Source organism: Helicoverpa armigera, chromosome 7, assembly GCF_030705265.1.
Source record: "Helicoverpa armigera isolate CAAS_96S chromosome 7, ASM3070526v1, whole genome shotgun sequence".
Taxonomy (NCBI): domain Eukaryota; kingdom Metazoa; phylum Arthropoda; class Insecta; order Lepidoptera; family Noctuidae; genus Helicoverpa; species Helicoverpa armigera.
This window is the reverse complement of record NC_087126.1, coordinates 1,181,530-1,203,318: the sequence shown is the minus strand read 5'-3', so window position 1 is coordinate 1,203,318 and position 21,789 is coordinate 1,181,530. Positions and strand designations below refer to the sequence as shown.

General features: G+C 39.8%; 2 protein-coding genes across 8 annotated transcripts; both read right to left on the bottom strand.

The window, feature by feature from the left end:
* Window positions 1-1,638: 1,638 nt before the first annotated feature.
* Window positions 1,639-3,967, bottom strand: LOC110376092 (tubulin-folding cofactor B). The gene is made up of 5 exons (XM_021334446.3): window positions 3,764-3,967; window positions 3,210-3,409; window positions 2,802-2,945; window positions 2,262-2,420; window positions 1,639-1,901 (listed from the first exon to the last, which is right to left on the bottom strand). Exons 1-5 carry the CDS (start codon window positions 3,884-3,886, stop codon window positions 1,784-1,786), a joined length of 744 nt encoding a protein of 247 aa, XP_021190121.3. The 5' UTR covers window positions 3,887-3,967; the 3' UTR covers window positions 1,639-1,783.
* A 2,252-nt stretch (window positions 3,968-6,219) lies between these two features.
* LOC110376061 (SR-related and CTD-associated factor 4) lies at window positions 6,220-21,770 on the bottom strand. Of its 7 annotated transcripts, XM_064035527.1 has the most exons (24): window positions 21,583-21,770; window positions 21,221-21,511; window positions 20,777-20,918; window positions 20,258-20,358; window positions 19,186-19,367; window positions 18,782-18,851; window positions 18,571-18,630; window positions 18,209-18,327; window positions 17,851-17,979; window positions 17,619-17,743; window positions 16,904-17,072; window positions 16,181-16,220; window positions 15,350-15,541; window positions 14,424-14,611; window positions 13,797-13,906; window positions 13,291-13,392; window positions 12,854-12,972; window positions 12,348-12,473; window positions 11,772-12,034; window positions 11,273-11,392; window positions 10,668-10,915; window positions 10,119-10,193; window positions 9,076-9,114; window positions 6,220-8,992 (listed from the first exon to the last, which is right to left on the bottom strand). In XM_064035527.1, exons 1-24 carry the CDS (start codon window positions 21,616-21,618, stop codon window positions 7,605-7,607), a joined length of 4,434 nt encoding a protein of 1,477 aa, XP_063891597.1. In that variant the 5' UTR covers window positions 21,619-21,770; the 3' UTR covers window positions 6,220-7,604. The 7 variants fall into 7 exon arrangements, with proteins under 7 accessions (XP_063891597.1, XP_063891596.1, XP_063891598.1 ...); XM_064035526.1 differs by lacking the exon at window positions 16,181-16,220 and having other exon boundaries at window positions 16,864-17,072; window positions 21,583-21,769; XM_064035528.1 differs by lacking the exon at window positions 16,181-16,220 and having other exon boundaries at window positions 13,291-13,374; window positions 16,864-17,072; window positions 21,583-21,769.
* Window positions 21,771-21,789: the final 19 nt, after the last annotated feature.

The following is a 21,789-nucleotide window of genomic DNA, read 5'->3' as shown; positions in this document are numbered from 1 at the left end:
TTTCTAAAATGGCGTCCACGAGGTGGCAGCACCGAGTCGTCAGGTCCAGGTACCTGTCAAAGTGCTTATCTTTACTATGAATAGTGAACGATTTTAGTGTTTTTTTTTTATTTTATGATTAAAGCACTGCATTATTGTTTTACTATTGAGGTTGAGTAAAAAAAAAACTAAATCATATTGTGTTAACAAATTTTTCAACAAGCTTTTCCTTAGTACCAGTGACTTTTGCACCCTCTCTCTTAGCTCAATTTTTAGTTCGGAAACCTTATTCTGACCGTAGTCCATAATAAAATCAATAACACTTCTAATATAACAGAATTTCAATAAACAATAAGTTCGGACCCTACAATTCCATACTATTTGACAGCTGTTTGGACCTGACGCATACGAAGCGCCGCCTGGCGGCAGAAAAAGTATCGAAAACCCTCATTTGGCTAATTCTTTTTTTGTTGTGTCTGTTATTGTCAGGAGATGGTTCTTATGAAAAAAAAATAGGGTAAAGTAGAGAAGTCAGTTGACGGGAGCGAAGCCGCGAGCAAAAGCTAGTAAATTGAATAAAACTAAAGTTCAGTGTTTTTATTTTATTGTTAAAAAATATGATACATAATAATTTTACAACCTAAAATGTTACAAAGCAAAGATATGTAGTGTTTACACATGATTGAGTATCGAATCGTAATACAAGTCTCATTCTCACTGGAATGTCGACAACACAAAACTTTATTAAGTAATCCGCAACAAAATATGCGCTTCTTAACATTAATGACATATTATACGAAATTAAAATGTTCAGTGAGCCATATTATATAGGATCATCCCTTTTTTGCATTAGAATATGGAACTGTTTAGAATGCCTTAGGCTCAAGTTCACGGACATATAAACTTTAGTTTTTCTTAAAACATCCGTTTGCTTTGAAAATTACAGTTGTTGTAAGAAAATTGGCGTTTATTATATCTGTGAACTTGGGCCTTTATATGAAACGAGAAGAATAAGAATATAGCAAGTATTCCTAGACATGGCTTATGGCTTTATTATACCTTAAAATGGCAGTAAGTGTTATATTTACAACAAACATTTGTTGTAGCCAATGCTAGGAACACCTCTATCATACATTATCATAATTATTATTACAGAGAAATTCATCAAAAAACGTATCAAAAGCTAAACGAGACATACACTTGAGATCGCTTTCACAATTGTAACAAATTTTTATTTTTTTACCCTCTTTAGTACAAGTTAGTTACCAAATCAACATTATTTTTTTATATTGCTATAAGAACTCGAATAACATGCTCTGCTATTTGAAATAAACAATCTCGCTCCATACATAATCGTAAATAAAGCATTATTTATTAGATTTTTTAAATCATAATATTAAAGCCTATGTGTATATTAGCCCGCCAGCAAGCTTAATAGTGCTCAATACAAAAATATAATAAGGAGGTTACATACATCATTGTGTTTGTAGCAAGTCTTGTATGGCCATTTCAACATAATATGAAAACCGCAGACTATGAAATAACATACTTTGTAGATTGAAGAACCAAACCACATAGTTCAATCTACAATCTCATGAGTTTAAGGCGCTCCTTAGACGATCAATTAAATTGATAGATATTTAAATTGCACAATATTATTGTAGTTCTAGGGGCCACCTTCGTATAAAAGGTCAATATTCATAGCTTACGGTGTTATTCAAATAAAATACTGCATACAAACACAATGTTATACCTCCTGTTTTACCGCGGCCTATGTATGCAATTGACAGTGAATGTTGAGCGATCATATTTCATCATCTAAATCAAATTCCTCTTCCGGGAAGTCCCCAACTGTCACGTATACAGGTTTCACAAATCCCCCGTATTTTGGGGGACACGTGAAATAGCGCTTGCCGTTCACACTGTGGAAGAAAATTGAAACTATAATAATTGTAGCAGTCTAAAATGATTTGATAGATTCAATAATAAATAACAGTTGCTTTCATAATAATCAGACATTCCTCATAATGAGAAGAGAATTTTACATTTATAGATAAAAGTAATAAACACCAGTGAAATAGAGGAAGAAAAAAATCCAGAAATCTCGTCATATGAATTTCGAAGCATGTTGAAAACAGTGTTCATTGACTGCCGATTATGGTGTGAATTTCGGTGTATTATAGTTTCTTTGTAAGACAAAATAATGTTTTACAAAAATATAAAAGGTGACAAGATTTGCAGTGGTTCATAGGTATCTATGTTAAATAGCACAATATACTCACGAGCCATCATTCTTTCCGCGCGGTTCATCATACTGCACGCCGATCCACAGTCCCTTGGCGCCGTCGAGCGGTCCGTTGTACCGCACGGTGGCGCGGCGCACGGGCTGCTGCGGCACTCGGACTTCACATCTAGCACCTACTAGCACGGCCTCTGCGATTCTGTGGGGAAACGTTAATTTGTTAGTGCTTGAGGGAAATAATTATTATCATATAGCATGATGGTGGGCAACTTTCATTCTAAAGTATTTCGAAAATGATTGCAATATGGAAGACAGTTCAAACATCAAATTGGACCTAATTTATATTCTTAGGCGGGGGAGCCACTTTGGTTTGAAATAGCAGGCTACACAAATAGACGGTAATCAGAAAACACAATAGACATTTCACACTTGAGTGGTTAACGGAAGAGACTAATTTCAAAAATCTTATTCAAAATGTTACTGAGGGAGAGATACATCTGAATGTTCTGTATGCATAAAACTGAGATTAATTTTTTTACCGTTAGCCTATGGAAAAGTACAAATAAATTTTCTCAATTACTTAGCCTCATCCTCAAGCTCTTTCTGCTGTTGTTCCTTGAGCTTGTTCATCTCCTCCTCATTGTACTTGCCGAGGCGGTTACGCTGCAGGAACGAGCGGAGAGTGTCACCCTTCTTCTCATACTCTTCTTCTGATAAACGGAACCTATAATATGTTCATGATATTAATTAAAAATAAGAATTGTTAGGTATTGTTCTGGCTTTCTATTTTTGTAGCCTAAAGTGAATTGCCAGCTTTTCTGCATAGTGACAGAAATATGGAAGAATGACAGAGCATACTTATGACCTGTAATCTGTTACTACAATTTTACCTACAACTAAAAAATATGTAATAGATGTCTAGGGTGCTATCACAGCCTCAATTCTCAACTCAAAAAATAAGGTAGTTTTCAAACTGTACAATATTTACCTCTCTGCACTGTCTGAAGACCCAAAATCATGAACTAAAGCGAACTTATCAATGACATGTATCCTCATGCCGTCATCAATAGGGTACGAGCCGAGCAGTGCATCATCATTGTCTATGTCACACACAAAGCTGTTCTTCTTGTCATAGACCTTCAGCTTCATGGTGGCTGCCGAGCCGCCAGTTACGAGCTCCAGTTTAGTCTGTTAATTATGTTATAAAAAAACTTATAAGTAGAAGATTTTAAACATTTAGCAACCAATCTGTTAGCAATTGTAGTGACATTGAAGTACTTTTGGAAGTTAAATAGAACTCTATACATCGTTTACTTTACTGCAATCAAAATATAAGGATGGAAAGGAAACTATGAATCAGAGATTCTGAATTCTACTCTACCACCTATAGGCACTGGGTACAGCCTGTGTTTTATAGAAGGCAAATTACTCAAGGCTGCTAAATTACACTACGTTGCATAGTTCTGAAGACTTCAGCATGAGTTTTTATAGAAATATAGGTTTTTATGAAGCAAAACAAAAAAGTCTGTGAATCATTGTAACCTTAAAGTCCATAACAGTAATTCCTTTCTTGAATCTTCTCTCGACGGGCGCAGCATCTTCGCTATCAGACTTCGTGATGTGCACATTAACAAAATCCTGGGTAACTACTTGAATATCTGCCATATTTTTAGAGAAATTTTAAACCGATTGACAAAAGAATTTCTGATTCACACAAACAAAACGTCAATGTTTCGTTCCAGTGCCACTAAACATTTTTACGTCTCCATGGCATTATGTGTTTTGCTCTCTTTCTGACAATAGTGTTAAAACAGAAATGCAATAAAAAAAGTATGTATGTTAATGTTATCATAGAATTAAGGAGATGGAACGTTGTTGTCATTTTGGTAAACGTTTTATTTTACGCAGAATTTGTTTGGATTAAACATGTAGGATACTTGTTCCTCCCATTTTAAAACTAAATATAATATTTCCTGATCGTGGCATCTTGCTCAACAGTATATCATCATCTATTCAGATACATACTTGCCAGTGTTTATTTCTAAAGTATATGCCATTATGGCATTCCTTCCTACTAGCTTGTACCCGCAAGGCTCCAGGCACCCCGATGGATGGAACTACTTTCCGCGTTTATAAAGTAGTTTATTACCTAAATTCATCATCCCCCGAGCCTTTTTCCCAAACTATGTTGGGGTCGGCTTCCAGTCTAACCGGATTCAGCTGAGTACCAGTGCTTTACAAGAAGCGACTGCCTATCTGACCTCCTCAACCCAGTTACCTGGGCAACCCGATACCCCTTAGGTAGACTGGTGTCAGACTTACTGGCTTCTGACTACCCGTAACGACTGCCAAGGATGTTCAATGACAGCCGGGACCTACAGTTTAACGTGCCATCCGAAACACAGTCATTGGTGTCTAAGATATACTTAGAAAGTACATACAAACTTAGAAAAGTTGCATTGGTACTTGCCTGACCTGGAATCGAACCCGCGCCCTCATACTCGAGGGGTTGGTTCTTTGCCCACTAGGCCACCACGACTTCTACCTACTTCTAGTTTATTACCTAAATTATTCTGACATAAATATAAGCTAGGCTATACTTTTTCGCTGCCAAGTTTCTTCAAATCCAGTAGGTTTTCATAAAAAAATAAGAACATAATATTATTAGTTCTCAGCGTTTTCACCAGTGTCGCAAAGGAAATACTATCCCGGATCTATCTATCTCTTGAAAATGAGGGGTTATTCCCGCTCGGTAACACCCTTTCAACAACACTGTTGACGATCGGGAAAAAAAGTTTCGTTCTTTCAGTGTTGACGAACGCTACTTATTAGGTATTTTAGTGTAAAATCGTTATTATGCACATGATAAGGCCTCTTTTATTTTCTAGTTAATTGTGTTTTAAAAGATTTAACATAATCCATTAAAACATTTTAAAAATCCATGACATTTTATTTCCATATTTTAAAAATAAAAACCACCATTCATGGACACTGAACGAACGAAACTTTTTTTTCCCGATCGTCAAGTGTTGACGAAAGGGTGTTACCGAGCGGGAATAACCTCCCATCATCAGCGCCATCTAGTGTTAGTCTAGGTATAATGGTCAATATTAATTAATGAAACTAGATGGTTTGTATTATTTTTTTGGATTCCTTATTGTTCAATCTTGTGTGAAGATTCATTTTTGGAGCCTGATGAATGATACATCAGGTGTTTGTCCATATCATTGCTAGGCTGTTGTTTAGGCCTGCTAACTGGGCCCCGATTCTCCTAAGTTAATAATGTCAAAATCGAATAGAAATCGAATCGCAATATGATCGTAATAGCAGTTTTAACCATATCGGGCATTCTGCTACTAATAAAAGATCAATCGTATTCGATTGACATTTGATTCGTGTGCGATTGGTCTGCTATTTTGATGATTTTGGTCTATACGGTAGTCTGCTGTACAATCATTTTGCAATCGTAAATCATTTGCAGACAAAATGATTCATTATTGAATGATAGAAAAGGATAAAAACGTTTATTTCAAAGAAAAAATAGCGGAATGCCACATACGCTTCAATCGTAATCGAGTCGGGATCGGATCTCAGTCGAATCGAGTCGAACGTCAATCGAATGGCGCTTAAGTAAAAATAGGAGAATCGGGGCCCTGTAGGCTAGGTAATAAACATAATATTATTTCATCAATTATGAAAATAAATTGAACCTAACTAATGTAGTTATCAAAATTGGGGTATTCTAAGGAGGTAGTGAAACAAGAAAATAATAATTTTAGTTCAAAATTTTAAAGTAGGCATGTTGAGTAGCAGCAGCTTCTGTCTTGGTGAATTCTATTTCTCGGGGTCTCGTGAGCTGTAGCTGTAACGTGACAAAAACAACGCACAAACTAGTCAATGTGTGCAAAAGGAACCCCGCACGTCGACTGAGGACCCTCGAAGACAGGCTGCACTAGAATATTCTACATTTTCCGGAATCTAATCAAACATAGCTCCAATGAGTTTTATAAATTTTTATTCAAGCAAATATGACAAACATTGAAGCATGCATTGAAATTATAATGTTTATCTACACAGCTAAATACCTAATATTGAAAAGTTCAAAGTAATGGAGTAGGTAAATCTCAATGATATAATAAGACTCACATTATAATTTTATAAAAATATGTTACATATAAACATCGATACTATGAAGCGTTACACATAGCGCACTTTTACGCTTATGTCCTTCAAAAGTAAAGTATACTTATTGCCAGCCTACTATAAACCTAAATCCATAAACAATTTAACTACAGATATAGTGCCTATATAAATTTATAAAACATGTTTATGTCGATATTCTATAAAATAGATTTAAATAGTTACTTTAAAATCCTTTCCCTACCACCACCAAGTTATCTAAGACAAAGAGTCAAATTTTAAAATCATTTATAGTTTTAGAAAGTGCGAAACAGTACTAACAAGTTTTGGTGGTAATTTTGATTAATATTACTGCAACGAGTATTGCCCAAAGTAAAGTTTACACATACAATTCGAGTAATCGAAATTAGTCAAGTAAAAAATAATAAAGAACTTAATAAAATCGTCGTAACGTGGACGTAACACAATAGCTAAAACACGATTCCGTGAAGACAATATAGATACATGGAGTGATCTTCCGTTCTTGTCGGTCGTCGAAACTCTTCGATGTATATCCGTGGCTGATTCGGGTGACGCGGCCGCCGCCAAGGTATTTTGCACACATTGCTAGCGATATAATATGTCGAAATGGCAATCATTTGCATCATATAAATATTATTTAATTAAAACATCTCATTTCATAAATATATAAAGTGATGTACTGTATTACATTGATTCCATTCCGACATTATGCAATAATAAAATAAGGACGCCCGCCGAGTACAATTGTGCATGTTTTTCAATATTTAGACAAGTTTACCGTTGCAACATGTAGCATCGTTTAATACCGGAGTACACAAACAACCATTGCAAATGTGAATATGCTCAAAGGACAATAAGATTGAATGAATGAATGTAGTCGCGGACATGTTGCAAAGTGTGAATGGTGTGCAATTGTTCTGGACTTGCGTACGAAGTATCATTAGCAACCGTACCTGGCCCGGGTCACTCGACTTGAGTGCCCAGGCGCGTTCCTCTTCACGCGAGCCGAGCCGTGCCGGATGCCGTGCCGGATGCGAGCAAAACAAAACACTTGGGTAACCAATAAGGCACTCGTATATTTCAACTTTTTTGTTTCGTGTATAAAAAATATCTTTGGCGTTATAACGGTTCGGCGGTGGCGGCGGCGGGCGGCACAGCGCGGCGCCGAGCGTCACCCGAATCATTTCCACTGGAAATACCCAACTTTCCACTTGCGCCGCTGTCAAGCGGCACCTTCCTTGCTCTCTGCGCTGCTCTGCGACTCTCCGGCTTCGTTCTCCTGAGAGCTCTCTTGTTCTCTGTCGGGGCTACTTTCTTTCTGTTTTCTCTCTGGGCTGAACATGTCGACAGTCTTGGAATCCTCACTTTCTACTTCCATGGGTTCTTTTTCAACGACAGGCGAGGGAGGTGACTCGCTCGACTCAGTTTGTACTGGGGCGGGGGCTGAGAAACTGGTGTCGACGGATTCATCCGCGTCGTATAGATCGTTAGAGGGTTCATCTGACACTGCCGTCCGAGGGGGAGAGGAATTAGAAGACGGTTCAGGAGGCGAGTATTCTGGTTTATCGTTCTCTTGACTACTTGTCTCCTCAGACTGTTCGGGAGCTGCGGAAGGTTCCGTGCTGGGCGTGGTGTCGCGAGGAGACTCCTGGCTCATGGGCTGAGCTTCCTCGGAGGGAATGCTCTCACTTGCCTCTGTGGGCTCAGTTTGTTCTTCTTGTCCAGCCTCGTTTGTTTCCAGAGCCACGGCCGCAGGTGGGCTGGCTTCCTTAGGCTTGTCATCATCACCATTGCCGGCGGTCTCTGCCTCTTCAGCGGCTCCCCATCTAGATTTTCGATCTCTCTCCCGCCTTGAATTTCTTTCACTTCTGTCCGATCTGTCGTCTTTAGGCTTCGCTTTGCTTGATTCTTCGCGTTCAGCGGATCTGTCATCAGGCTTACGCGAGTCGTTGTTTCTGTTCTGTGTGTTGTCGTCACCGCGGCGAGCATCGTTAACTCTATTTTGTTGGTTATCATCACCTCGTCTGTGGTCATTGCCTCTATTCTGCTGGTTATCATCGAAGGTCCTCCTCCTATCATTTCGATCCTGTCTGTTGAACCGATTGTCTTCGTGATCTCTAGGTTGCCTCCTATCCCGGCGTCGGTCGTCCCAGTCGGGTCGGCGGTCTCCCCAGTCTCGGTCTCGGTCGCGGTCACCGTTCCAGCCTCGGTCTCCGAACTGTTCGCGGTCATCGAATCGTCGGGGACGGTCGAAGAACTCAGGAGGTCCGTCGAAGCGCGGGGGACCATCGAAGGGGGGTCTATCGCCGTCAAATGGTGGACCATCGAAGGGTCTGGGCCCGTCGAAGGGAGGTCGTGGTCCATCAAATGGTGGGCGGGGACCATCAAAAGGTGGGCGGGGACCGTCGAAGGGCGGGCGGTTCATGGCGTCAAATGGCATGCGACCAAACGGCGGTCGCTCAAATCTTGGTCCACCTTCGAACATGGGCGGGCCGCCGTCGAAGGGTGGTCGTGGGCCGTCGAATGGCGGCCGGTTGAAGGGCGGGCCCATGCCATTAAAGCGGGGGCCGAAGGGGCCCGGTCCTGGTCCGGGGCCATCCATCCAGGGCCCTGAAAGTGATAAAAGGAAGATTTTAGCGTAAAGTCACTTACGCTGGGCTAGTTTACGTTAGGGTGACCTTGTCCAGCCATACCTGACATCGGGGGTCTAGGCGGTCCTCTCATTCTCAATTCTGCAAATGGAAATAGTCTTTTATAGACAATACTTTGAAACTAACTACATAAAGTGCTCTTAAATTTTATGTGAGAATGTTGTGACTAGTAAAATGTATTTCTACCACCAATTTAACAGAAATAGTAAACAGAGATCATGAAAGATGTGAAAAGAATAATCTATGGAGAAAAATGAGGGACCCCAGATAAAAAAAAAACTATTATGTGTTAGTAAAAATCGATTAAAGAAAAATAGATGTTAGTATTTTTTTTGAATATATTCATTTCCAGTTTTATCGACATGCAGCTATCCAATTAAAACCAGTTGGAAGTAAGCACAGTGATACATACTTCGTTAACATTATTAATGCCAGAAATAATTAAAACGAAATAAATAATATTTCGATACATTTTCGCCATAATTAACAGAACTGAATTACAATACGATAGTAATTATTATTAAAACAAAAAATCCCAGGCTTAAAAAATGAGGTTAGATAGTAAATACCACAGAAAAACAATGCTAAGAAGAGATTTCATCCTGGTAGTGGATTAACAAATACCTAAGTATGAAGAATAATAGAGATTAGATTCTAAAACATTGGACACGTATATTTTTCTTTTTCCCACATAGTAATAAAAACGATTTTTATACAAAATAAAAATGGTGGTGATAATACATTATTTCCTTCCGAACTTTGACGGAATATCCCTTAGAAAGATGAATGGAGATGACATAGTCAGGAACCTTTTACTAGGTCCAATATTTACGGCGGGCGTAACCAAAACAACCAGTTACAAGTAAACTAACAAAACGTTCAGATTCTTTGAGGTTTTTTTTAGGTTGTACAAAAATGGTCGGATTTCAAAGGCATATATGAGGGCTAGTACCGTTCCTCGTGTCTCGTACACCCGCATTTTTTTCAGTTTTGTACGTGTCCAATATTTTTAGACTCAGAATCAATTTTGAACTGTGTCGTCATGCCTATTACTATGTAAATCTAGTGCTACATATGTGACGTACCGGCGCGGAAGTGCGGCTGCATGTGCGGCGGCGGCAGGCGCGGCGCCGCCCAGCCCGGCCCGCCCGCGCCCTCCGCTATGAGACCAACTTACGTTAGGTAGGTAATTTCTGGCTAGTTCTACTAGTATATAAATGTTTTATCTCACGAGTCGCATGTGTTCGGTGGCTCGATCACAACACTGAGGACCCCTGAACTTCAGCATAATACATTTACACATTTACGGTAGGTAGCACTATTTACATAACTATTACGATAGCAAAATCATAAACAACTGTCGAATCACCGATTCGACCAATTGTTGACAATTTCATGGCTACGTATTGTTTGACAACCACAACAGTATGACTCACCCGATTTCGTGAGATACAACATCTATAAGCTTATGATCCATATACTATAGGACTACAAAATGTTTGATGCAATTTCAATTACAAGTATTTCACTATATCTGTCTTTCTTAACCGCGAATTTTGTCACTCGAATACACTTGGTTTGGTCTACAAGCAGCATAAAGAAGTTTTAGAGAACCTTACACAATAAAAACTTACCATTATCCATATTAGCGGGCGGCCCATCATGTCGGGCCGGCACTCTGTCTATGAGCGGAGGCCTATCGTTCCTCTGTTCGTCCCTCGAGTCCTCCCTGTCCCTCTGTTCGGGGAACTCATCCCTCTTGTCCTCTCTCGCAGGTTTGCCGTTGGCCATTTCCCAGAGTCGTTCTTGTAAACTCTTTTCTGGGTTTTCTGGGCCTGGCGGCGGGCGGGGGGATTTTTCGCGGCTGTTGCTTGTTTGTTCTCTGTGGGTTGAATGGTGATTTTAGTATTTGATTGGATCAGATAATTGTGGGACACTACTGAATCAATTATAGAAATTATTCTGAAACTAATTATGTTTTGTTTGACATTAGATCATTTAATTTGTAAAAATCTGTGTATACCATACAACACATTTGACATCTTGACAAGCTACTTATTTAAATTATGTGTAGAACTTGTAGAGTGCAGCAGTCGCATGTGCAAAATTATTTAGCTAAAATCAAATTACTTTTTTTTCTTGTTTAGCTGAAGAGATACTTACATACATGATCCAACTTTGTTATGTTTGTTCATAAATCTCATTTAACGGCATATAAACCATACAAGGCAGAACTGACCTGTTATTATCTCTAGAAGAGAATCGCTCTCTATCACCTCCTCTGTCTCTATCGCGGTCTCTGTCCCTCCTGTCGCGTCCTCTATCTCTGTCGCGATCTCTGCGGTCTTCTCTTCCGTCACTGTTCAAGGGAATTACAAATGTTAATAATTAATTCTATCACTTTTCGTCGAGTAAGTGTACTTGTCTGAAGTTGTTACTGACTTTAGCATAGTTAAAATGTACATACAATTTGTAGATCATGCATGAAAAGTCAATGTCTAAGTTCGGGTCGTTTTGAAGGGAATTTTTAATTTTCTTCCTACTTTGATAAGTATTTCTAGCGATGATATCAGAGTTTACAAATTCTTTGCACAAAGTATATTATACGATATATAGTATAAGGTACATGATATGGTATATACCGTATATAACACTGATAAAGTAAACTAACATAATTTTACAATGACACACTTAAAATCAACACACACAAAACTTCAAAAGCTAAAACCAAAACTCACCGATCTCTATCTCTCCCACGGTCCCTCTCTCTTCTATCGCCTCTCTCACCCCTCTCTCTCCTCTCCCTATCCCTCTCCCCTCTTCGATCCCTATCCCTGTCGCCTCCCCGGCGGTCTCTATCCCTGTCTTTCCTGTCGTCGTCATGTTTCTCATCGGGAGGTGGTTGTGACGCGTTGAAAGGTGGCGGTTCTGAGATGTTGAAGCCGGGAGGTGGTTCCGAAGAGTTGAAGTTGGGGGGAGGAATTGATAGTAGCGCTTGGATCTGTGGAAGATAATACTGGTGTTAGAGATATGGTTTTGTATCAGATGTAGTCAGTCAATATAGGCTATTGATAATATATTTTTCTTTACCATATTTTTTTTATTTCTTTTGCAGATTATGTGTAGTCAGTCAGAAGGGCAAAATGTCTAGCAATCAGTTTTACCAAGGCTTAAATCCAATTAGATAGTGACTCATATCCATCTGGCTATCAGCAGTCTTTGGCTACCCAAGCTTCGTAGCGACTCGCGCAATGTTCCAGATCAACAAGTTTGGTGAAAACAACACCTAAGTAACTTATATTTTAAATACTAACCTGATCAGGCAATAACGCCGGTGGTGGTGCGGTAGTATCATTGGTCTCGGTGCTCGGTTCATCACCGTGATTGTCTTCCGTGTCGAGATCCATTGCATCGTCACTATGATGGGTTTCACCCGTTCTCTGTATGAAAGTATTGAATTTGTTAGTCACTGGTATTTTAAGTGATTAGGATCCGAAAAATTTCATCATGAAAGTTTGCTAAAAGTAATTTATTTCGAAGCTAAATATTGCTTCATACGATGTGACAGTCCAGTTTTTGAACTTTTATCAACATATATCCTGGATTTACCAGTTAGATGATAAATTAAACTATCAATACTAGAGGCAACAGAGTTGTTACTGTTAAATCCATAAGCTAACACGTGCGGACAGATGACACTGCGACAATTTACGAACATTCAAATGTGTTAAATAATTTTAGAGCTTAGCGCATATCAGACGGACATACATATGGCAAAGACAAGATACAAGAGACAATAGATAAGATAGTGTATACTCACAGCAGCAGGTGGCGTGGCTTGTGGCGGCAAAGTATGTTGTAATAAGGGAACGCCTCCTACCAGCCCGCCTACACCAACGCCGACACCTAGTAGACCGCTCAGGAAACCACCCACCATACCTTAGGGGAAAACATAACATTACAATACACAGTATAATATTTGCCAATATTATGGGAACAAGATGGTTTTGTGGAGCCACATTTAATTATGTTTTAATTAAAGAACTAAATTGAATGCAGAGCATCAATTAAAATATAAAATAGCTTCGTATGCAATCGTTGCTGAAGAGCTTGTTTGCCAATTTTGAGGTTTTTCATTTTCATCATCTTAACATCGATTCAATAAAGGGTCAATTTTACAAAAACTATACAACAAAAATTCACTCCTTACACACAGTTAATATTAACCCTACGAATAAAAAATTGCATATAACTGACCAGGTTGCGTTAGCGACTGCGGCGGCAGTCCGGGCGGGAAGCGCAGCAGGCCGGTGGGCGGGAGGCCCGCCTCGTTCTGTAGCCCTAAGACAAATGCTGACGCTAAGATCATACGCTATATTAGTTTATGTGAAATGTGATTTATAAAGGAATTATTTTTAAGATATCAAAGTAAATATGAAAATATTTTTTCGAATTGGGGGATTATTCACGCGAGTTACCGCGGCCTTGGTACTCAAAGGGCTCAAGAAAAATAGTGGTTTTCGGTCAGAAAAAATCTGACAATTCTTTACGCAGAGATCTTGCAATGATTTTCCCACCACAAAAATTGGGGCAAAGTTATTTGACATGACATTTACGACATTTAGATGTATGACACAATTTGTAAAAAAATTGCCTTTTACAATATATGCCGTATTTTGACCTTATTGTATTTGATTGTCTACGAAAAGTTGATAATACATTAATGCTACAATGATAAGTAAAAGTAATAAATGTGTATTTACCAGGCACTCCGGCAGGCATGTTGGGTAACCCTGGCATGCTGGCGATGTTGGGCGGCCTAATGCCGGGCGGCAAACTGCCCGCTAGGCCCGGCGGCATGCCTGCTTGCATACTGTTGGGGAGATAATGGGTTATTTACTGAATTGTGGACAAAGCTTCGTTTTATGTTCGTCATTAACAATGAAATAAAGAAAGTCCAAATCAAACCCAAAATAGAACTACATATCTGAAAAGATTGATGAGGAGTGTCGCTTTTAATTGAAATGGGATAAGGCTAGGCAAAGAAAGATAGAGAAATTATGCTTACATTAGGCATAATTTTTTTATAATCATGAATATTAACAATTTATAAGGCCAGAGTAGAAGGGTCAGGCACCTATTTCTAAAAACTGCTATCAAGATAACCGTCTTGCTTGTAGCAGTAACAGGAGTGTACTTCTTCACTTATTAGGCTTCTATGTACATAATTTTATTTTAAAGATTCTCAAAGGAATCCCTTTTTAGCAGAGTTGCGAATAAACCAGTCAGTTTGTCAAACATAACTCATTCTAGAGTTCATGCAGTTTATTTTGTTTTGAAAGTTTCTTTCGGCTAGCATGTTTAGATGTGATTTAGTTTGTAACTCTTACCCAGGCGGCGGCATCCTGGGAATATTAATCCCCGCGGTGGCCCCAGGAGGTAGGGTCGTCATGGTGGGCGGCAGCGAGGCGGGCGGCAGCGCGGCGCCCGCCAGCGGCAGCGCGCCCAGCGGCAGCGCGGCCCCCGCGCCTGGCAGCCCCAGCATCGACATGTTCTCCATCATCGATTTTGGTAGTATCTGTTGGGATAGTGGGAATTAGTTAGGTGCTATCACTAAATAGCAGGAGTTCTTTATAGTTTCACGGGTCCACTAATATATTTTTTTTTTCTACTATATACTTTTTATCATTATTTAATACTAGGTTTCGCCCGCGGTTTCACCCGCATCCCGTAGCCGGATGGTGACAAAAAAATCTACTATCTATATCCTAAAACCTTCTCCCGGGTCTAAGTTACCTCCCCGCTAATTTTCAGCCAAATCGGTCAAGCCGTTTTCATGTTATATTGTGACAACGGAAAGCGGGTTTCATTTTATATATATTTAATATGATATTTTGTAATAAGCAAGTCATATTCATTCTCTGGAGGCCTATTTGAGTATATTTGTAAACTTTGACTATTGCTCCCCACTTTCACTCAAGTGTTTAAATGGCTTAACCAATAAAAAAAAAACACTTTATCTATTCAAGAGTTATATCACAAGACTGAAAGACAGACAAGTCAAACTTATAACACAATTCTTTTTTTGTAGGAGGGTTCAAACCTGCAGTCCCCACTCGCAAGCTGTAATGACAACCAGCACCGTGCGCACTCCACGCCGGCCGCACGATACAATACACGCGAACATTCCGCTAATTGGATTGAAGAGGTAAGATAGGCACTCGCTCCTTGTAGCACACTGGTACTCAGCTACATCCGACTAGATTGGTAGCCGACCCCAATATAGTTGAAAAGTTCGGCAACTGATGGTACTGACCCTGGGCGGCAACCATGGCGGCAGCGTGTCCTCGTCGACGCTGCCGCCGTCCTCCAGCGCGTCGAGCGACAGCGCGCCCAGCGCCCAGCGCGCCTGCAGCGCGGCCCACGGCAGGTACGCCACGCCCAGCTCCGCCTCCCAGTAGTCCTTCCACTCGCGACCCTTCACGCCCTTGCCCGGCGCCCATGCCACCTGACAGAATAAAAAAACTATTGTTAATTACAGCAATACTTATGGCCGGTATAACTATGTAGAGGTAAATAACAGGCATATAATATGTCGATCGATCAAAAATTATAGCACAGTTCAATACATATTTATACGTGTATTGTGTAACCTATGTTGCATCCAGAACACAGTCCAAAAAAATCTATACCAAAATCGTTCCGCATACAAGTTATAGCGTTATAAGCGCGCTCAAACTCGATTCTCATGCGCGTGAGTTTACGAAAGCTACCAGTGACGTTACAATTTACAGAGCTTACGCCTCGGAGCAGACTCACTGTGAACGCTGTGTAAGAGCTAAGGCCCTTTTGATAGGATGCAAGAGGATTGGGGGAAGCACAGAGAACATGCCGAAGCTCCGTAGCGAATTCATGACAAACGCGTTCAACGTTTTCTTCACGTGTTTGTATCAAATAAACTTTTTTTTGTTTTTGTTTAATTACAAATTACACATTTAGTGAAATAAAAAAAATATATGAAAATAGTAGTATTTTTTAAATATTATATAACTTTTGGACTCGTCCGGGGGAAAAAATACGATTTACGCCAAATGGTCGGGGGTTTGGCGAAATTCCAGATAGCAGCCTTAGGTACAGTGGTACTCACAGTGATCTCCTTGGAGTGCAGCTTGTGTCGGTTGAGCTTGTCGTGGTGCTGCACAGTGGGGTGTGGTGGTACTGACCGTGATCTCCTTGCTGTGCAGCTTGTGCCGGTTGAGCTTGTCGTGGTGCTGCACAGTGGGGTGTGGTGGTACTGACCGTGATCTCCTTGCTGTGCAGCTTGTGTCGGTTGAGCTTGTCGTGGTGCTGCACAGTGGGGTGTGGTGGTACTGACCGTGATCTCCTTGCTGTGCAGCTTGTGTCGGTTGAGCTTGTCGTGGTGCTGCACAGTGGGGTGTGGTGGTACTGACCGTGATCTCCTTGCTGTGCAGCTTGTGTCGGTTGAGCTTGTCGTGGTGCTGCACAGTGGGGTGTGGTGGTACTGACCGTGATCTCCTTGCTGTGCAGCTTGTGTCGGTTGAGCTTGTCGTGGTGCTGCACAGTGGGGTGTGGTGGTACTGACCGTGATCTCCTTGCTGTGCAGCTTGTGCCGGTTGAGCTTGTCGTGGTGCTGCACAGTGGGTGTGGTGGTACTGACCGTGATCTCCTTGCTGTGCAGCTTGTGCCGGTTGAGCTTGTCGTGGTGCTGCACAGTGGGGTGTGGTGGTACTGACCGTGATCTCCTTGCTGTGCAGCTTGTGTCGGTTGAGCTTGTCGTGGTGCTGCACAGTGGGGTGTGGTGGTACTGACCGTGATCTCCTTGCTGTGCAGCTTGTGCCGGTTGAGCTTGGCGATGGCCTTGGCGGCGTCGCGGCGCCGCTCCATGACGACGAAGGCGCAGCCGCGCGGCGCCACCACGTCGATGGCGCTGACGCCGCCCACGCCGCCGAACAGGTCCGACAGCTCCTCCGGCGTCGCCAGCTTCGACAGGTGCCCCACCCACAGCGTCGTGCTGCACACTGCAGATACATTACGTGGGTTATTTCACTATTTAAAGCTTGTCCAGAAAGTGCGATTTACGCGTGTGTCCACTCAAGCGTGCTCGAGTTACAAGAGCTACATACATTTCGTCTAGAATCTAGAAAGCATCTAGACTCTAGAATACTCTAGATTCTTTCGCGCGTTACCTCACAAGCTCATAAAACGCTTGCAATGAGCGGGAATCTCGACTCGCACGCTTAACGCGCGAGTCGTGATTCTCCGGCGCCATTGCAGAGTCCAGTAGTATGCGCATGTCTGTGCTTATAACTGACCAAATCCGCCTCATTACATGCGCGCGAGAACGCACGTGATTTCGCCAGATCTAGACACAATGCAAATCAATAGCGCGAGCGGACGAGCGACTATAAGTATCGCGCTTTCTGGATATTAGTGCTGGACATAGGCCATTGATATCCAAAAGAAACAGTTACCAATTTTGCTATAAGACTTAGGACTTTATTCACCTGACTTAAGGAAGCTAATAAAATATTTCATAGTTGTAGCTCTTAAATGAAACCACTTACCGCTTAAGTTTTCTTTCTTTATGGGTGGTAGACCTTTCTTCTCTCTTTCTCTTTGTTTTTCTCTTTCAGCTTCTCGCTCTTTGTAATTCTTTTCTCTATCTTTATCCCTGTCTCTGTCTTTATCTCTGTAACAAAAATCATCATTCAAATATCTTTTACTACTGTATCAATATTTTTTGTTCACCATTTGATTTATTTATTTGTTAGTTATTTCTCTAATTGCATTATTTACCTCTCTCTATCTCTATCGCGGTCTCTGTCCCTCCTTCTCCTGGGCGACCTTGACCTTGACCTCGATGACCTCCGTCGACGTCGCGGCGACTTTGACCTTGAACGGTGTCTCCGAGATTTCGGTGACGGACTGTGGATACAAATACTCATTTTAGGGAAAGATATAATTAGGATAAAAATATTGTATGTAATGGCACAAAAAGTTCAGACTTGTAATATCACTTTTAGGTAGGATTAGGATCAGACTTCACCAAAGTGGTTTTATTTACCAAGCAACCCAATACCACAAGGTAAGACTAGTTGTCAGATTTGTTCTGACTGCCACAACAGTGAAATATAGAGTAGAATGGAATATTTACCTAGAATCATTAGCATCAGGTATTTCTATAACTTGTGGGCCGGTTTCCACAAACTCTATATCAGACTCCACCATGTCGTCTTTGGGGTCATTCTGTTTCTGGGACTCTTGTTGGGATCCCTGGAAAAACACAGTATTATTAGTTTTTATTACAGGTTCAAAAATATTGTCAAATAACTATGCCACTATTAAGTTAGCTACTAGTGACCATGCAACTGCTGCTAATGTATGTGAAACAAAGGTTTAAAAGAATGGCTAACTTCAGAACTTCAATTCAATTGTTGTTTTACAAGGGTCATTCTTCAACAAATATTAGTTACTCTAATTTTAGTGTGAGTATGTATGCCATAATATCTTTCTTACCATAAATGGAAGGCCTTGATTTTGTTGCATTTGTAGATCAGGCATCATAGGCATCAGATTCTAAAAGTTAAATGATTTCTTTCAATAAACCCAAACTGGATAGAATAATATAACGTTACAGTACATTAATATTTGTTTAAAAATACTTTTACTTTTCTAATTGAAAATGTATTGGCATAAAGATATTTTTTGAAAGCAATGTAATACTTACGCCTGACATTGCGACGATTTGCGCCTGCAAACTATGAAGTTGCCTCATGATTTCTGGATTTGTTAATATACTGAAAAAAAAACGAGATGTTAGATATCAGAACAAAATATAAAGATATTGAACTAATTTGTAATCATAAACAACAACAAAAAAATTTTGAAGAAAATATTTTGATGAAACTTTACTGAAAACTGGGTTTGTGTATGTATTTGTTTGTTTGTATATGTTTAGAGCACTTTTCCAGGTTTTTTTTTTTCTGTCTTATTATTGGTAATAATACACCAATGTTAATAACCAGTAGTAGACGTAAGTTATATGTAAAAGGTAGAGACCAATTTTAAGATCTTTGGACTACAAATCCTTTGGCCGAACCTCTTTCAAGAGATAAATAAGTTAATACTGACCTTCCTAAAGCATCAGCAGGGTTCTGCTGTGCATTATGTCCAGTGTGTGAGGTATGGCTGGTGTGTGAGTGTGTGTGCGAGGGCGGCGGCTCGGGCGGAGCATCGTCCTCGCTCTCGTACTCAAAGTCGTTCAGCAGCTTCCTGTTGAACTTGGCGGGAGGGCCTGACGGCTGATCCTGGAACTGATAAGACATTCGATTATAGACTCAATGTGTAAAATATGATTTTCTTTGTCTTATTTAACTTATTCCATTATTTTTAGGGACTTATCATCAGTTGCACAAAGCTCCATTAAAATTAAAGCTTCATTAAATCTATTGCTAACACTTTTTATCTTGTTGAGCTTTAATGGAGCTTTAACTTTAATGGAGCTTTGTGCAACTGACGGTAAATCAAGTAGTACTATGAATCAGAAAGATCGGCTGTCGCAAGCCACGCCACTTGGAACTTGCTTTATGGATGGTTAAGGTTTACAATGAACATACATATTATTTTCTACTCAGGCAAAGAAAACCAGAAATTATACTCAGCAATCAGGGCCAATGGTGAAAAGTTAATTCTGTTTTCTGCATTCTCTATGCATAAATCCTCAATAGTGATTTGCAGCACTCAAAGTAATCTTATTATAATATTTTTTATATCATCAGAAGATAACAGAGGTCAAAATAATCCTGATATATTTATAATTTATGACATATTTTCTTTTCAAGATTACATTAAAGCCTAGTTGAGTATATAACCTTTTTTGCATAGCAACAGTATTTTTCTTATTGTTTAGTAAGAGGTTTTTATCCACATTATACAATGGAACAACTAACCCTAATGTATTGTTTGTATGTTTTTACTCATATCATACTATACTTTCTTGGTAATTAATGCACCATATAATGTACCATATTAACTTTGCATTTCCCTAAGGATGACTATGCCTGTGGCATTAAGTCCACCTATGTAATATTATGTTGCATAAAGTTATACCTACTCGATGGATTTTGGTCATATTTAGCAGTAACATACCTTGTTTGTGTCACCCTTTATTATATTGTTTTTATGAACTTTGAGTGATATTTACCTGATCACCCATGGGCGTGGAAGACTGTGGAGTGTGGAGTGGTGGGGGCACGGGTGATATCTTGTTGTCTGATGCATTGTGACTGATGTTCAGACTGCTCCCTGGAATTATACATGTAAGAATAGTATTATTGGAGATCTTAAGAACATTTGCTATTTTTCTAAAGTACGGAATGTATAATGTGCAATGTTACTGAACTGAAGTTTTTTTCTTGTTAGACAAAAGTGTACTATATCAAATGCCATAGAAATAGTAGTGCTGCAAATAGAAGTAATTTTTTTTCTTGCAGAGGGCATTATAATAAAGGAAATTTAAGGGCTAGTTGAGAGTCTATTTAAGAAATGCATTTTACTCGTGACTCAAAATAAAAACTTACTTTCACCAATCTTAGCAATGAGGTACAAAGTAGCTCTCAGTTTGACAAAAAAATATACTTTTTGATACTTTTACTTTTTTGTTAGCTTACTTCTGTTTTTTCAAATATTGGTTAAATTAACTTAAAAAAGAATAAAATATTACCATTAGCAGTATTGTTTTGCTGTTGTTGTATCTCCTGATGCAATGGATGGTTGGGGTCTGCCATATCCAACAATGGCTGAATAACTTGGGGGCTGAACACATTGTTCTTTTGCCACAAATTCAGCACCCGGATTATGTTGCGCTGAAATTATTTATTGTTGAATTAAGACTTAAGTTATATGTGAGACCTTTATAAATAATGCTTATTGGAAAGTTCCTAGCATTTCCACTTATTAGCATTCAATAACAGACATTAATTACATGCACAATGAAAATACTCAAACATAACAAGCAAGGCTTTATACTGAAAGTACCCCTTAACTCGTAAGTTATACTCTGTGGTACGCTGAAGTACCGCTGGTATTGTCCCGAAAACATTTTACTCAATACATAGATAAGAGAGGGACAGATTATAACCTAAAACATAAATTTTATGTAACTAACCTTATCTTCAGGAGGACATCTAAAGAGGTTTGCAAACGTTTGCTGCATGTTCTTAGCAAACCTCGGCGCGAACACATCCTTATCTTGTCCAAATTGATGCCGCGACTGTCTCACTATTGAATCTATCACGTAAAGACCAGGCACTTTATACTCTGGCTTGCACTTTTGTATGAACTTTTCAACACTGTGCACTACATGTTTATAAAACTTTATGGCCTTGATAGCACCTCTGGTGATTGCACTCATCTTCGCCTTTGATATTGGCGGCTTGTTGTCGTACAACGCGGATAACTGTAAGAAAAATTTTGTTAGTAAGATGCCACGGAACATTGTTCGATGTGAAAAGTAAGCTAGAAGAATACCTCCGCGTTGAACGATTTTACTTCCGGCATTTCCATTTTGGTTTATTTCTCTTCTTCACTTTAATATTTATAAAACTACACCATCACTACATTTTAACAACGAAAAGAAAATCATTTTACAGGAGAAGAGTCAACATGCTCAAAATTACAAAATGGCGTGCAGAAGATCGTTGTCTATGGCAAGTGGCATGAGTTGAAGCTCTCGTT